The 18,055-nt window shown below is 43.3% G+C and overlaps 1 protein-coding gene across 1 annotated transcript in view; it reads left to right on the forward strand.

Annotated features, from left to right (window-relative positions):
* CLSPN (claspin) overlaps positions 1-18,055 on the forward strand; it is a 39,429-nt gene that overhangs the window by 8,427 nt on the left and 12,947 nt on the right. The window contains exons 5-14 of the mRNA XM_044425309.1: positions 711-785; positions 1,002-1,074; positions 4,738-4,846; positions 6,249-6,814; positions 8,166-8,357; positions 12,303-12,478; positions 13,198-13,400; positions 14,312-14,376; positions 15,504-15,709; positions 17,700-17,851. Of these exons, the coding sequence (XP_044281244.1) occupies positions 711-785; positions 1,002-1,074; positions 4,738-4,846; positions 6,249-6,814; positions 8,166-8,357; positions 12,303-12,478; positions 13,198-13,400; positions 14,312-14,376; positions 15,504-15,709; positions 17,700-17,851 (1,817 nt within the window). The remainder of the gene's footprint in view (positions 1-710; positions 786-1,001; positions 1,075-4,737; positions 4,847-6,248; positions 6,815-8,165; positions 8,358-12,302; positions 12,479-13,197; positions 13,401-14,311; positions 14,377-15,503; positions 15,710-17,699; positions 17,852-18,055) is intronic.

Genomic DNA, 18,055 nt, shown 5'->3' on the forward strand with positions numbered 1-18,055 from the left:
AGGAAGGATATAGCCAGGTTAGAGTCAGTGCAGCGTAGGGCCACAAGGTTGGTGGCTGGTTTGCAGGGGAAGGGGTATGAGGCGAGACTGAGGGAACTGGGTCTCTTCAGCCTGGAGAAGAGGAGACTCAGAGGGGGTATGTTGGCAACATACAGGTATGGAAGGGGATGTCACATGGAGATGGGTAGAGCCCTGTTCTCCTCTGCAGAGGAAGGCAGGACACGCTCCAGTGGAGCAAAGCTCAGGGAGCCAAGGTTCCATTTGGATGCCAGGAAGCACTTCCTGAGAGTCAGGACCCCGAGGGTGTGGAATGGGCTTTCACGAGAGGTTTGTGAGGCCCCATTGGTGCGGGTGTTCAAGGATAGGCTGGACATGCACATGGTGGGCATGTCGTGAGCGGAGCTGGCTGGTGCTAGAGGTCAGACTAGATGGCCCGGGAGACCCCTTCTGACTCGCTCTGTTTCTATGCTTTTCTATTTTGCCTGTTTTTCTATCTGCAAGGCACCCCGGGCTGCAGTGGGATCTCTTCAAATGGCTATCCAGCGTGTGGAAGAGATATTAGCTCTGATTTACAGTAAATGGCACAAACTTTAGACATCTTTCAGCTCAAAAGTTAATAGTGTGTATGGTAATTCTATAAATTGTCTGGACAAGAATCACTTGCATGAATTGAAATTCTATTGACTCTTCTCCCATGTTGATTTAAACAGATGTTTTCTGAGAGTGAAGTTTACAAACATATAATGAATGAAAATGAGGAACCACTGTTAAAGGAACCTAGAAAGGTGAATATTTTCTCACAATGGACTTGTTTTTAGCTTCTGTTGCATTGTTTTAAACTTCCAGGCAGTTACATAGTACTTAGGATAATCAAATCTACCACCCCAGCATGCCTTATTTTAGTAGTATTAAGCACAATCACTTAATACTTTTAAAAATACCTTATAATTCCTAGCTTCTCTCTTCTCCCTCCCTCCCTCCCTCCCTCCCTCCCTTTTTAGGAGCGCAAGGCAGCAAAGTTACGTAAAGAAGCATTGAAACAGTTGCATAGTGAGAGCCAGCGACTGGTACGAGGTAAGACTTTAAATTCTTTACAAGATTGAGTTATTTAATGGATTTATATGCTGCTACAATAGGCTATATCTGGGCTGTCTGCACAGCTCACAAAATAAAAACAATATAACATTCTAAAATCAATAACAATAAATCAACATATTCAGAACATATTGACAATATAATTTAAATATAAAAGATAATATATCAATATTAAAATACAGTAGACTCTCGACTATCTGACTTCCATACTATCCGGCCTAGTTAAAAAATAACTATCAATGAACAGTAAAATAAGTTTAAATAATTTTTGTAAGAATTAAGCTTATGTTTTACATTAATGTTTTGTTTATTTTAAAAGTGTATGTATTCATACTGTACAGTGTACACGATTTTATGTTTCCTGCAATTAAGTTAGACATTGTACACCTTTTTAGATAAATTTTATAATATGTTTATCCTTGGACTTTCTTTTTCTGTAATAAATTTTTAAAATGTACAGTACTTAACAAACATTTGTAAAGTACTGGCCTGTACTAAGAGGTCAGAAAATATGAATAAGAGCAGGTTTTGGTATAAAAAGGGTGTTTAATGGTATGGGTGGGGTAGGAAGTGAGCATTTATAGAACTCCAGCCTATCCAGCTTTTTTGTTATCCGGCCTGCCCTTCCGCCACATTAGGCCGGATAGTTGGGAGTCTATTGTAGAATACAAAACATTAAATAAAACAGTTTAAACTAGCATTGAATACTGAAGGTTCAGTAGTTTCTACTGATGGGCCAGATTGCAATGGCCCTCAGACCACTTGGAAAAGCTCAGTTGGACAGCACTGTGGAGACACATGGAGGAGGCAAAATATTTTTGTTTTGCCTTTTTCAGTGCCACAGAATAGGCTCAGTAATGATCTTTAAATGATGTTCAATCAGATTCATCCAGAGATATCTTCCACCTGCTCTCTTCACTCTTGCTTCATTGCCCTAAGTTGTGCTGTATACCCCAGAGCTGATTGAACTCAGCAAGAGGGGAGAAGGCCCTTAGGTGTGATCATGTCAGCTGCCTGGGTTGCCTCCCTATTCCCTACCTGGGCTTCAACAGAAACACCAACCACATCAGCTGGATAGACCCCCAGAGCCCTCCTGGAACCATTACTATCCAGGGCAGACCATTTTGATTGGTTCCCTAGTCTTGCAGAGGGAGAAAAAGGCCAGAAGTCTAAACCTGACCATGAAGTAGTCTGACCATGACAATGGGGTTGACATTAACCCTTCCACATTTGAGCCACCATCCTCCTATCCAGCTGAGAAAACCAGGTCAAGTGTGTGACCCTTTTCATGCATTGGGTCAGTAACATGTTGAGACACCCCTGTGGTTGTTACGGCAGCAATGAAGTCCTGAGTCACCCAGGGTGGAACAGCCTTGGCATGGATGTTGAAGTCCCCCAGGACCAACATCCTGGGGGTCCTCAGCACTAGGTCCAAGACCATCTGCATCAGCTCAGGCAGGGAGGCTACTGGGTAGCAAGGTGGGTGGTGTATCAGCAGGATCCCTAGTCTGTCTTGAGAGCCCAGTGCACAATATGACCTCTAGAGGCCTGTCTCCAAAGAGATGGAAAGCCTGGGCTTCAAAAAGGAGATTGAATGTTTGTAGACTATGGTGACTGCCCCCTCCCCAGCCCTCCAGCTGTTGCTGGTGTTGAACTGAGTACCCAGGTGGGCACAATTGGGAAAGAGGAACCTCCCCTGCTTCTCCCACCCAGGTCTCGGTAATACATGCCAGATTTGCCCCCTCATCCCTAATCAGATGAGGTGGATCTTATTATAAACTGACCTGGCATTCAATAACAGCACCACCAGACCTGAGGGTTGGCTGGTGTGGATGCTTGGGACTGTTTGGTTGGGGAGAAACCAGAAGAGAGGACAGGTGTAAGGTATCAACCTTCTCTTCTCCTAGGCAGGCATGTTAAACCCCCATTGTCATATCTCCCTGTACTTTTCGCTCCCTCAATGAGTGCACTGCTAGGCTCCCCCACACTCTCTGGCCATCCCATAAAAGACCCTGAAAAGAAATCTACCTTTTCTCTTGCCTTCTACTTCCTATCCCTTCTAAATCTTTGTTTTCTATTATCTCTCTCACATTTCTACTTACCTTCATCAGTGTCCTCTCTTTCAACACATCTTCCTTCCTGAGCACCTATTTTCTTCATTATTTTCCTCCTCATCCGATGACTTCCATCACATATTTTTATTTCCCTACTTCTGCTATCCATCCTCTACTTCTCCTATACCTTTCAAATCTATCCAGTTCAGTTCCTCCATATAAATATAATCAGCCAACATAGGCTGGGGCTGTAGTCAGGGGCTGGCTAGCATTACATACTTCAGCAATTTCTTCTTAAACTTCTTTGTTTTTATTCAAGGGTACGTATAACTGTGGTAAATTGATTTTAATAACATTGCATGTGATAGTTCATAACTATTATTTGTCCATTGAATAGGAAGATGTAAAATGCACCTGAAAAGTAGGCAGAATTCATCATGTACTAACTACCCAAAGGCTTTCTGTCCCACTGCCTGTCTTAAGAACAGTTCCAAAGACTGTGATTCTTAACAGTTTGAGATGAGAATGGCTAGCACCTGACGCTTGCTGTAGTAACTATATTTATTTATTACACTTCATTATGCTTGCAGAGAGCTACCTTCCAGTCTTTCTCTTGATGCCTCTACCATTTTGTTGCAAAGATTCTTGAATTACAAATTTTGCTATGTTAGAGCTGCACAGTGTTCAGGCTTTGTGTGCAAGTTATGCTTCTGGCAGAGATAAGTGATTTAACAGGGGGAAGAACTGCAGCTCAGCACAGAGTGTGTACTTTACATTTATTATTACTGTTACTAATATCATTTCTGTACCACTCCATAGCTGAAGTTTCTGGAAAACAAACCAATAAAATAAATTCCAAATACCATAAAAACAATGTTAAAATGAATTTAAAATTTTTAAAAAGACCCTGCAAAGGAAAACCACCTGAATGATTCTGTCAGGCCCCTGGATAACCAAGGAGATCCTTCAAGGCCTCTGCATAAACATAGAAACAGAGCGAGTCAGAAGGGACCTCCTGGGCCATCTAGTCTGACCTCTGGCACCAGCCGGCTCTGCTCACGACATAAAGGGCTGTCTTGAGCTGTTGCTGAAAAGGTGCTAGGTGGGCCACAGCAGGGAGGTTCTTCCAAAGGAGTGGGGACAACATAGAAAAGGCCCTTCCACCTGTTGCTACGTTCTGAGCCTCCCATAGGGTTGGCACTTAGAGGAAGGCCCCAGAGCATGAGTGTACGTAGTATCCTAGTAGACTGTGGATGAGAGAGGCACTCCAGCAGGTATTTAAATAAAATTTACAATTTAAGTAATTTAATTTAAAGACAGAAAAGGAATGCTGGCTACAGAACTGCCCAAAACTTTGGAGATAAATTGCCAGTCAGTTTAGGCAATCTGCTGGGTAGATCAATTGTTTATCTACTGTGGATTGTACTACACTAGATAGACAAATGTTCTGGCTCCTTTTTAAAGTTAGTTTTCTGTGTTCATTTAACACTGTTTTATGGTTTTGGTTAAATGAACATAGAAGTAAAACATTCCTTCAACACACCAAAGATGACCGCCTAGTCTAACCTACTGCTTTCTTCTCTGACAGAAGCCACCATGCCTCTCCCTTATCATTTACCAGAAGCCAAAAGCATCCATGAATTCTTCAAGCGCAAACCACGGCCTACTTTTCAGGGAAGTGCTATGAATTTGCTAAAGTAAGTCAAGTCTGCTTTTACCTACATTTTTCTCACTTCCTGCTGCTTTTCGTGAGAGATATCTCTGTTTGTGCTGCAGTTGCATAATAATGCTAAAATAGCATAGGATGTGATATTGGGTACAGAATTCTGTTTTTAAGAAAAAGAACCTTATGGCTGCAAAAGCGTGCTGTGGAAATTTCAGAAGCCGTTTTTTGGAGCTCAAGAGCCAGATTTCAGTGCCCTACCTAGCTTATTATTTTTACTAGCAAAATCTAAATATATTGTGCAAAATAAGCAGGCATGCATAATTGTACAAGTCTCAATTTTCTGGTTTTCTTGGAGCAACGTTTGGATAGTCTTTTGCAGAATTCTGGTTTGTTTTTATTTTTAATTTGGAGAGCACAGTTGTGTTCCTTGCTCCCATCTCCACTTCGTTTTTTATTTTATGGTGCTGCACTGGGGCTCTTTATCTTGTGATGAATTTCAGTAGCCTATTGTAATTTCTTTTGTCTTATGTTTTTAATTGTAGAATGCCTAGGAAACTGGTTATATGAAGAGTTTAATAAAACATAGTCATCTCCTTATTCCAACTTTGCCATTTCTACAATGAATTTCCAGTCAGGGTTTTCTTATGTGCAATGCTGTTATTTACCCTAAGCTAGAAAGGGTGTGCCAAATGCACTCTTCCCTTTGGGAATCCTATGGGAAAATGTAAAAGAGAAAGGGAAGGCTTGAATGGACTGGCCTTCTTACTGCTTGTTCAGCCAGGTACTGAGGAGAATGGAAAGTGGTTCCTGTGTGCACTGGCATGTTCCTGGGTGGTCCAGCTGTTTCCCAGAAGGCAAAGTACCATGACCGCCTGCTAATCTGAGGAAAGGTGGTTCTGGTGGTCTCCTCTCAGCCTGGGGCAAGGCAGACAGTCCTAGCAGCCCTTCCTTCCTCTCTGCTTGCTCTGGGCTCTGGTGGAAGGGCCATTTCCTAGCCCGAGAATCCAAAACAAGGAGAATTATCATTGTAATACACCTGAACTGTGTAAAATTCAATGGGTACTGTATGAATTCCCCCTGCTGCCCCAGTTGTGGAGACCCTGTACATATTACCATGTCTGGTCCTTGGCAGGAACCTCCATGACATATGTAAATTGTCCATCTTCTAATATTCTTTCCAAGGGTAATATACTGATTCCTTAGATTCATGTTTGCCCAGGTGGATACCCTGAAGATGTGGTAGACTGCAATTTGCATTTTCCCCAGTCAGTTGGCCAGTGGTCAAGCTGCCTGGGAATTATGGGAGTTGCAGTCCAAACCATTTGAAGGCCACCAGGCTGGGGAGAGCTGCTTAATCTTGATTTCCTCCTATGTTCACATAATCATAAGGTCAGAGGATGGTGATGGTGAACTGAATCTGTTTTTCTTGACAGGTCAACTAAATACCAACCCAGTCTTGACAAAGAAAGTGTTGCTGCAAAGAATCCAGGGGTTGGCTGTATGGAGAGTTGGAAAGAACAAGTTGACCAAGCAGCAGTGAAGAGGTTGGGAATGGGACTTGACTCACAACCTTTGAGTCTTGTAGGCACTGCATTTGTTAACAGAGAGAGATCTATCGCGAGGGAAATGGAACATTTGACAGAAGATTATCTGGAGCAAAATGGACAAAATAGTGACCTCAAAACTGAGGTCCTAAGTGGGAAGCTAGCTACCGAAAAGCAAGAAATGCCTCATCGGGATGCTGTCGAATCCATGGAATTTCAGGAGAATAATGTGGAAGAAAATGTACTTGAACAAAGCGACAAGCAATCAGAATTATGCACAGGACCCAAGGAAGCTGCTCAGTCACCGGTGGCCACATCACTTGCTCCTGGTGAAAGAGCAAAGAAGTCCAAGCTGGATCGGCTTCGGGAACTGGGAGTGGACCTGACAATCAAGCCTAGACTGTGTTCTGGGGATGATTCTTTTATCACTCTTGATGAGCCTGAATCAAACAGAGGTACCATGCCAGCATCTAGTATTGTGCTAGGTGCTGATCCTTGTCCCCTTGTTGCTGGTTGCTTTTGGTGGTGCAGTAAAGCATTGGCAAGGCATGCCATTTTCTTTTGACTAAGCATCCATCACCCAGTACATGGTGTTACTTAGGGGGTTTTGAACTGTTTGGTGGGGAGGACATAACATCCCATTGCACAGCCTCATAAAACGTTTCAGCCTGTTCATCAGATTTCTGTATTGCTGGGATTAGCAAGATACGGTGCTTGCAGGTATGGCAATGGGCAGCACTCCACTTGGCACCTGACAAGGCTCTTGCCCCTCTGTGCTTTTACTTCATCTTCCATGTTTTATTCTTACTTATTTCTTTACCTTGGGTTTGGAAAGCAGAACTCCAGCTGCCCTCCGTATTCCTTCCTATGGCCCAGAATGCTTCCTAGCGTCCTTGTGGGTCCAGAGCATTCTTCCAAAGAAAAGGAAGAGGTTGTGTGGCAGGGTGCAGGCTGAAACTACTACTTTTCAGAGTGTGTACTTGGGTGCAGGGGGAAATAGCAGTAGGAGCGGCAAAAAGATGGTGGTGGGCAGACAGAGCAGTAGGAACGGCAACAGGGGCAGAAGCCATGGGGGAGCAGCTCAGAAACATTGGGGAGGAATTGTGTGTGTTTGTGGGTGAGTGGAATATCTGGATGGCTGTGTGTACATTTGGAAGGGTGGTGCTGAGCTAGTGTGGTTCTGTGCATGTGTGTTGGAGAGAAATGATTTGGGGGGTGATTTTCCTTTTTGGGGGAAATATATTTGGGGGAATCTTATAGTAGTGATCTAGAGAAATTGTTTTGCCTTTTTGTGAAATAGATATTTTGGAAAAGAAACCTGGCTTCAAAAGAATATGTTTGCCTTCTAGCCTCACTAGTTTCTATGAAATGGGTCCTTCAGCCAAATTTTCAGATGGTAGTAGAAACTGATCCTCTGTTCTTGACAGCTGAGTTACAACTTAAGGGATGTTCATATACACACCAATGAGACACTTTTTAAATGAAAGTATTTGGCAATCATAGTCATCATAAAATTTAATGAGTTCTAATCCCAGATTTGTGGGGTCTTGTACTTTATTCCTTTCTAGAATAAACTTTAATTCTCTTCTTCCAACAGGAATTTAAGGAACACCAGTAGGTGCTGGCAGAATGCCAAATTCAGAAATAGTAGACTGCTGATTTTCCACTTTATTGATTTTATGCTGTTTAAGATAAACATAGGCAACTTGAGAAAATTGCCTTTTTTAGAAATGAAAAATTTAAAAATAATGCACAAATGAGTGATTATAGTATTTTTTTTCTCTTCCAAAAACAACCCAAAAACAGAACTGGAAGCTTTGAAGGAACGCTTTGTGAAGCATACAATTCATACAGTCAAACCAAAGACTGAACAAATGGTGAACTTGAATATTATTCGTAAGGAGATGACCAATGAGGGCAAAGAGGAGCTGAAGGCAGATGTGGTTCCAGTGACTCTGGCTGCAACGGTTGTAGAAGAGGCAGTCCACACGAAGCCAGGTGTGCTGGGGCGGGGGGAGCACAGGTGCATGCGCGACTCGATGGCATCAGCACTGTGATGCTTGTCACAAACAACACTGTAACACTGGATCATATAGATGAATCACAAACAATTTTGATGCACTAAAAAGGTACTCCTGAATCTGGACAGCAACCTTTTACTTTAAGAAATACCCCCCTTCAAAACAAGTACTCAAACTGCTGATGACAAGCACCTTAAAAGGGTGGTAGGAGATCTTTGAGTTGCTGTGAGTTACTTGTTTTGTTTGTTGTGATCTTGAAGGTTTCCTAACTATCTGCATCCTTTGAGCTTCTGAATAAAAATAGAAGCTATTTGTGTGCACTTCAAATGCACAATTGAGTATCGAAACTAAACAGGTTCTGATTCATTTAGAACATTTGTCTCAGCTTGTCAGTAGTCGATGAGCTTCATTTCTCTGTCTTGTTACCATGGCCCTAGAGCAAGGACTTGCTCTAATGTCTTCAGAAGGAATAAAAAGAGGAAGAAAGGCCCAGCTGTGAGCCCTGCCAATGTCACGGATGAGCCTTGGCCAAGTCCTGATTCGTATTCAGGGTGCTTCATAAATAATAATTCAGCCCTGCTTTGAAGTAACTTTTTCTGACTCCTAATGGCCCTGACAAATTTTAATCCAAAGGTAATCAAGTTTTTACCTGCTGTTCCATTTATAAGGATGGGTGTTCTTTTTTCCTACTCATTAAGGGGTAGAGGGAAGTTGCGTTCTTCCTCTTAGATTCAAAATCCGAAGGGGAGATGTAATACCCAGGCTAAGTGCAGTGTTCAGTCACTGTCATATTCTTAAATACTAGATGAAACCTGCTATCATGGGGGTCTTCTCATTCACAAAGCAGGGCTGACTATTTAATATGAGTTGAAAAGTACAGGGTGGTGCAGGGAAACGGGAAATTTTGGAACTATGAGTTGGCAGCCCTGGGGCTTCGGCACTTGCTTGGAACCAGTGCGGCCTCATTTAGAACCCCTTGCCATTAGTTATGATGGAGCAGTGGAGTGGTGCACAATGAGCGTTTGCTGTAAAAGCCTGTTATAAGAATGCTGATTGCGTGATTGCTGTGCAAAGGGAATGTCGGCATCATTGCCAGCCAGGACATCGTGATAAGCAGAGGCTGGGAGAGAGGCTGAGTGGCCAGGGGGCTGGCGAAGGCAAGGCAGGGGCTGGGCAGGGGAGCAGGGGGCCAGGAGCAGCGGAGAGGAAGGGGGCAGGGCCAGAGGGGCTGGGAGGGAGCAAGGGGCGGGGCCACCGGCCGGAGGGACTGATAAGGCGTCATCCCTTGTCTGCATCCCTTGGCTGCGGCCTGGACTGTCCAGAGACTCCCTTCCCTGAGACACAGAGGTTTGCTTGCTTGCTTGCTTTTGTTTGTGCTGTGCTGTGCTTTGTTTTTCTTCCAATTTAAGTTTATTTTATCCTTGTGTGTGTGCGAGTGGGTTTTTGTCTGGGAGAACTGGGCGAGTGAGAGGAACTGCAGGACAAACAAGGCAGGGGACCAAGGTAAGGTCTTGGAAGGGATCCCGATGGCAGGCCAGGAGGTGGCCTTGGCAGGAGTCACGGGTGTTGCTGCTGCTGCGAGAGCTGCGACATGTTCACCCTTCTTCCCCAGGAGAGGCAGGGATACACTTGCCCTCCGTGCAAAATGGTGACCCTGCTAGAAGAGGAGGTGAGGTGCCTGAGGGCCGAGAGAGCTCTCCAGGCACCCTGAAACAGCCCCACTCTGGACAGAGGGTTGAGGGAGAGGCCACGGGAGGAGCAGCTGCGGAGACATGGAGGTATGTCACCCACAGGAGGAGGAGGCCAGCACGGCCTCCTCCTTCTCCTGGCACCAATCTGGAGCTGGGAAACAGGTTCTCTCCACTTGGGGAGGCTGGGGATGATGTGGCCTCGGGGGACCAGCAGGACCCCCAGCCTGGGACGTCAGGCGGCAAGGGGGCCGCTGCGGGAGAGGCGAGGGCCAGGGCACGGCTGCCCACCAGCACCAGAAAGGTATGGCGGCGGGTGATTGTTGTTGGGGACTCCCTGCTGACGGGCACACCGCCGCCTCAACCTGCAGACAAGGGAGGTTTGCTGCCTGCCGGGCACACGCATCCAGCACGTGAAGGACAGAGTGGAGCATCTTGTTCGCTCCGGGGGTCACCAGCCGCTCCTGGTGATCCATGTGGGCACAAACGATGTGGCCAGGCAGGGTGTGGTTGGGACCACCAGGGACTTTGAGGCCTTGGGGAAGAAACTCAGGGAGCTGAAGGCCCAAGTGGCCTTCTCGTCAATCTTACCTTTCCGGGGATTTGGGCCAGGAAGGGACAGGAGGGCCCCCGAGGTGAACAACTGGTTTAGGGTGTGGTGCCAGAAGGAACGCTTCTGGTTCCTCAAACACAGCACTCGTTTTCTTGCCAGTGGACTTCTGGCAAGGGATGGGTTACACCTCACGAGGATGGGGAAAAGGTCCTTGGTGGGCATGTCATGAGCGGAGCCGGCTGGTGCCGGAGGTCAGACTAGATGACCCGGGAGACCCCTTCTGACTTGCTCTGTTTCTATGTTTCTATAATGTCCCATCTGCTCATGTGATTACAACATGGGTGCGTAATTTCAAGGAAACGGGTTCAGCCTTAAAAAAGAAGACCCCAGGTGGTGTTTGAATGGCTCACATACCAGAGAATATTGAGGGTGTTCGAGCTGCCATCATGAGGAGCCCTTGCCACTCTGCTTAACAGCACACATCATCACTACAAGGGGGGAAAAGGCATGAGTTGAAGTTCCATCTCTACAAATTGCAGATTGAGCAGGAACTTGAGCCCAATGGCCATGTGTTATGTCAACAGTTTTGTGAACAATTGCTGGCTAAAGTAAAGGAGGACGCCAATTTCAATCACAGCTTTTGGATTTCAGACGAAGCCCATTTTCACCTTAATGGATATGTTAACAAACAGAATTTCTGTTACTGGGCACAGGAAAATCCTTTTGAGCTTTACCAGCATCTGTTACACAGTGTTAAGGATATAGTATGGTGTGCAGTGTCATTGCATGGTGTCATAGGCCCTTACTTCTTTGAAAATGTGGAGGGCATTGCAACCACAGTTACATCCAATTGGTGTGTTGCTATGCTTGAAACATTTTTTGTGCAGTTTGCAAAACTTCACACATCCGAATATTGAAAATGTGGTTTCAACAGGATGGAGCCACTTTGCATACTGCCAGGCAATCAATGGCAGCTATTCAAAAATTGTTTGGAAGGCTCATCATTTCACACAATGGTGACATTCCATGGCCTCCGAGATTCCCAGATCTCACTGTCTGATTTTTTTTCTGTGGGGATATCTTAAAAGCCAAGTGTACTGCACATATCCTGCAACCATTGTTGAACTAAAAAGGAGGACTGAACAGGAAACCACTGGCATTCCTCTTGACGAGTTATGTTGAGCAATACAGAATTTCCACAACAAGCTGTCAGAATGTGTACAGAGAAATGGACAATACCTTCCTGATGTTATAAAATGAATATTGATTACCATCATTAATTGCATATCCTGTACAATACATTTCATCATAAATTGTATTTTGTAATGTGTTTATTTGTGCCTTGAACGGCAATTGAAAATCTCCTGTTTCCCTGCACCACTTTGTATATTTTTCTCCATGTTTGGAGAGTGGAATAACCCTGAGAATGCAGCTGCTGAGCCTCCCTGGCAAAGAGTAGTAAGCCTGGAGTCAGCTTCACTGATGTAGCACTGCAAATTCAGCTTATTCTAACCAGGCGGCCTGGCTCTTTCAGTTAGCATATCAGTTCATGAAACTTTCAAATGAGCTTATTATGGCTTTTTAAGCTAATTGTGTATGACTTCATTAAAAGGTTGGCTTGAGGCAATGAAATGCGTGTGTTAAAAATGTGTGTCTGATCATGCTACTTCTGGCTGCCCAGGTGAAAAGTTGCTCATGCTGAAGGCTAAACTGCAGGAAGCCATGAAACTCCGCAGGACAGAGGAACGCCAGAGGCGGCAAGCACTGTTTAAACTGGATAATGAGGAGATGATGGAGGAGGAGGAGGAGGAGGAGGAGATGACAGATGAGTCTGAGGAGGAAGAATACAATCAAGAGGTCTTCCCTTTTATCTCTTTTTTGCTACTTTGGCAAGTTTAAGTATGCTGCTGACTCTTCATAAATTATCTAGGAACTAAGAGTATTGCAAATTTCTGTCATATTTAATGCTGGCCTCTTGCCAAAGATTAACTTAATTGAAACAAAAACACACAGTGTAAGTGCCCTAAAGGCTTCAGCTGCCCAGAAGGAGACATTGAAATGTAGGTTCTTGCCTTGTATACCCAGCTATTGGCTAGGAATACAGTTTTACGGCTAGAAACCTTGTGTGCACCCTCTTCCCCATACTCAGCACAGTCCCAATGCATCCTGAAGCAATTTGCTCTAAGAAGAAGGGGACAAGTACAGAAATTCAGGTCCTAAAGTGCCACCTCCAACGGTGCCTCACTTTATACTGCACACCAGCCACACCGTGAGGAGCATGGGTTGTGCCCTGCATAATCAGCAACCCAGGTGAGCAGCTCTGTCACAAAGAGGTGGAAGAGTTAAGAGGTTAGCTGTGAATGGCACAGGATGGAGAGTTCTTTTTTCCTTAGGGTCGTCTTTGCAGTATCCACAGTTTTTAGGTGCTCTGCTGCCTGACTATCGTAAGGTGCAGAGTGAGACAAGCCAGGGGAGAAAATTGAGGATGGTGCAGCTGGGTTTGCAACTTGCACCCGTGCCCTCCCACTACATGTCTTTTACTGTAGAATTTGTTATATATGCATGTGTTTCATTAGAGCACAGAATATCTTCTCGGAGAGGCAGAGGAAGATAATGAGGAGCTGGATGAGCAGGGTCACGAAGATAGCGACAAAGAAACTGACAAAGAATCAGCTGATGAGGATGGAGTGGCCAAGTCAGTGCACTGCAGTGCTTTTCTGAAGCCTTCATCTACAGAGTCAACACTGCTGCTTTTCAAAGATAATTCTTCAAAAACAGGGTATGCTCTAGATCTTCCTGAACATAATCAAACTGAAAGATACCTTTTAACTTTGGTGGTCTCTAGCAGAATAACTTTGCATCCAATCCATTGGGTGGCAAGGGCGAACACTGATAGCTTTCTGATAGCTATGTCCCTAATGCCCAATAGGTAATTAAACACCTTCCTGTTTTCCAAAAAATTCCCAAGGACCTGTGTCAAAAACCATTCCTAAGGGGAGTTCTACAGATCACAATACATCATGGACAATGTCTTCCACCTCTTTCAGATCACAAAGACATACTAGGCAATTTGTGGATATTTCAGCATACCTCTCTTCAAAATATGTTTGGAGACATGGTTTACAATCTAAAGTCAATAAATACTTTCCTTAGCAAACCATCAGCTAACGTCAAAAAATAATTTGATAGGCCAAAATCAGATGTTTAGCAACATAGTAAAATAAGTGCATAATTTGAAGATGCCATCAAGTTAGCAAGGGACTTCATGCTTTCACTTTTTAAAATATTCCATTTTCTCTAGGAGTAGCAGCCTTTAAGGGTATCGGAAAAAACACATACTTAAAGGGTTTCACATTTATTTGCCCAAGTATGAATAAGTCTATTGGAAACCTGCTCCAAATATCAATTTTGAGCAACCTTGTTTCTGGCATGTGCTCTAAAAAATGACTGAAGCAATATAAACTCAAGATACTATTAAAAAAATCCAACTTCATACCTTAACACTGCTAATACAGGTACAGTGAGGTACTGCAAAATATTTCTTGTAATGTCTTTAGTAGTGCCAACAGTGCCTTGACAAACAATATTTTACGTTCATTTCTCTACACTCCTGCATACTGCTACTTAAAGTTTGCTTCTTAATATCTTTTTAATATTATCCAAAATTTAGGCTAAAACTGTTTGTTGCAGGTATTCTCTTCCAGGTGAAAAGCCTGAGATGGAAGAAGCCATGGCCAAAAGACCAGACAAGCCAGGTAAAACATTTGCCATTTCTGGTTACCGTATGCCATCTTGTCTGTCTGTCTTCTGCACGTTGAACAATACAACCCATGTTAAGAAGTTTCTGTTGAACTACTTTATGTATGTTACAAAAATACAACATCAACTTGTGCACTATATGTCTTAATTGCTCTTTTCATTTTGAGTGTAACCCTAGGTAAACCTTTTACCATAGTTTTGGAAGGCCTCTAGGGAAACCATTTCTGGAGCAGATCTTGCCCATGGGCTGCCATGTTTTAATAATCTTGGTTCATGTTTCTTTGAATTTGCTATTGGCAAAAGTGAAGTTGAAAATCTCCAACTACTGGAATGTCAGATCTACATGGGCTGTAGATGAAGTGGTATGTGGAAAAGAGCTGTGTGCATAGGAGATGGGCCTTGGAGTATCCCATACAGGACATGGTAGCTGGGTGGAATACGGCACTGGAGGCAGCTGGTTCTGAGTTACAGAAGAGCTTGAATTTGAAGAGGGCTGATGCTATTGCATCTTACTTGAGGATTTGTGCCTGATACAGGGCTTGTTCTTCTCAAGTATTTTGAGTAATTTCTAGGCAATACTGGAAATATTTGGCATGACTGGTGGTTTCTGTTTCAACAAAACCAGTCCTTGTGAGGCATTATTGGAAATAGGGTATTTTATGAGATACATTCATACCTTTGCTTTAAAATATATCTCTTTCATTGAGGCATTAAGAATAGATTTTGCTTCATACTCCGTGTCAGAGTCTACCTTTCTCACAGGGCTGAAAAGATTATCCCCACAATTATCACCATATCAACGTTTTTTTTGTTTGCATTTGACAAACAGTGTGGAGTGAATGAGTGTGCTTTGTTCAGTATAACCTAACTCCTTCTAATAATGAACTTAGATAGTTGAGTGCTGGCAGAATTGAAACCAAAATGAAATCACTGAACAACAACAAAAAGAAGAAAGTATTGGGGTGCTAGAGTAAACCCCAAAATACGAAGAAGTACAAATTGTAAACAAACAAGTAGCAACCAAAAGGGAGCACCCCCCCTCCAAAAAATACCTGGTGCTTCACTTTCCTTCTGTTCCTTTAAAGCCATTTTGAGTTTTCTGTTTCCCTTTTCATTTCCTTAGAAGACGAAGATTCATTTTTAATGCCAAACTTGGCAAAGGAAAACAGCCACAATAGCAGCTTTGAGTTGGTCAGTTCCATGATTCCCTCCTATCAACCTTGGAACAGACAAGTGGCACGTGGGAACAACTTTTTCCCTGCCCTTGGAGCTGTCCGTTCTCCTTCTCCTGGGTTCTTCAAAACAAGCTTTATCAGCTCTACGTCCAAGGTAAGCTTTGGTCTTTCGCAGTTTTGAGATCTTTGAAATACTGGCCAGTTGATGGAAGAAAGGATATGCAACAGCTTGTATTTCAAGAAAATTAATGCTTGAATTCTGCCGTTTTCTTCTTCCCTATTGCTTTTTATATTGTGTTGATTATACATTGAGTGTCTTTCAATTTTGACACAGAACATAGAAAATGCTTTAGCTGTGGTGAATAGTAAGTGTTCATGAAGTTTGCATTTTGCATGGACTGTTTATCATACCTGAAAAAAGTACAGCCTAAACATATTCTTCCTAACTGTTCAGGAGGACACCATGTGGATGGCATCAACAGCTGCCACAAATTCCAGGAGCATTAATAGGGTTGCCCTCTCCTTGTCATTTGCACGGCCCAGTCATCCTACAGGGTGGCTGCTGTGGTTCAGTGTCAGAACTGGGGCAAGGACCATGTTCAAATGGATGACAGCAGTGTTCTAGGTGTACGTGTACATCAACCATCCGTACAAGTATCTTGCCTAAGTGGCTATGGCTGCATCCTGCTGATACAGGCAGCCCCCAGTTACTTATTTATTTCTTTAAAACATTTTTATCCTGTCCTTCCCGATAAAACATCTCAGGATGGCTCACAATGATTAAAATAGTGGTATAATAATACAATAGTACCATAATTAAAACAATAGATAATAGGGAATCATAGAACAAACACTTTGATAAAACTAAAGAAAAGGAAGAAAAAAGAAAATGTGACTGATCAGATCTTAAAACATCTAAAATACTTAATTATGGCTAAATAAAAAGATCTTTACCTGGTGCTGAAAAGAGTATGAAGTCTCCACCAGGTGAACCTCTCTGGGGAGCGCATTTCATAGTCTGGGTGCCACCGCAGAGAAGGCCCTCCTCTGGGTAGACACCCTTCGTATCTCCTTCAAAGAGGGTTTCCGGAGCAAGGCCTCTCCTGCCAATCTTACGGGGCATAAGGGCATGGAGAGAAGGAGACGTTCCTTCAGGTATCCTGAATGAGTTCCATTCCTGAGAAAACAGAAATTATTTAAGTTGGATTTGTATGTAAGTCGGATCACATATAGTCAGCCCACATATGGTTGGCCTTCCATATTCATAGGGGTGCAAGACCCCTGTGAGAATGGCAAAAACACAAATATCTTTAGTCCATCGCCCAGTCTCCCCTTTGCAGCAAGGAAGTGCCACAGCAATTTTCCTCTCCAGATGGGTGGGCCAGGAAGATATGCTTTGGAGGCCTCCTTCTCTCCCCATTTGCTTCCTCTTTCTCTATGGTAATGTTTTGGAGGCCCTTGCTCCCTCTCTGTGGTTATGGTGATTTTCTGCAATATATTTTAAATTAATAGGCTTTATGGCCATTTGTTTGTAAGTACAGGTCTGCAGCTCGGGCACTCATAACTTGGGGACTGCCTGTAGGTGGAATAATCTTGATAATTCAGAGAGGGGTTTTTAAGGAGTAGCATTATAACTGTTTATTTAGGGTGGTTAGAAACATACTCTCTTGCAATTAAGCTTTTATAATGTTCTGCATACATCTGGTTAATACTTTTCTGCTTGATATGAAAAGACTCTCTTTCTGAACTGTTCTCAATGCTATATTATTATCTATTTAGTACCATACAATAATGCCTATTCATTCTTTTCCTTTGCAATTCCTTTGGATAAGTTGATATCACTAATTGGACCCTGTGACCTGCACTGCTATTTATGTCATTCACCTTCAAAAGCACATGTAGCAACTTTTTTTTTACTTCCTGTGCCTAGAAATTCTATTCATTCTGAAAATTGATTTTTGTGTATACATTATGATTTATTTGACATTTGAAGACTTTCAGTTTATAAATTGCAGAATTCTAGTCTTCCTTGCCTTTCTCTTCTCCTTTCCTTTCCACCTCCCAGTCTGAATTTGGCTTATGTTTGGTGAAGGCTTGCTTTCTAATCAATGCTTCACCCATCTGTGTTTGGTTTGGAATCTTAGAGCTCAGGAAAGGCATCTGAGCCTTCTTTACCCATAGAGGATTCCCAGGATCTCTACAATGCTACACCAGAAGAGAAAAGCCCAGTTCCAACACCTGGGAAGTTCCAGTTTATAGAAGATGACACTCAAAGTCAACTGCTTGATGCAGATGGGTATGTAGCCAGAAAAACGGATTCTCTTGCTCACCAGCACTTGCCCAATCTCTCTGCTCTTGTATCCTAATATTTGTTTGCAATGCTTTTATCCTATTCTTTATTTATTACACTGCATTTATATCCTGCAAGGAACACGAAGTGGCTTACACAGCTGTTTTATCCTTGCCACAGCAACCCTTTGCTGAGAGTGATGGGCCCAAA

This window comes from Varanus komodoensis, unplaced genomic scaffold (assembly GCF_004798865.1).
Source record: "Varanus komodoensis strain SLA01 unplaced genomic scaffold, ASM479886v1 scaffold15, whole genome shotgun sequence".
Lineage (NCBI taxonomy): Eukaryota > Metazoa > Chordata > Lepidosauria > Squamata > Varanidae > Varanus > Varanus komodoensis.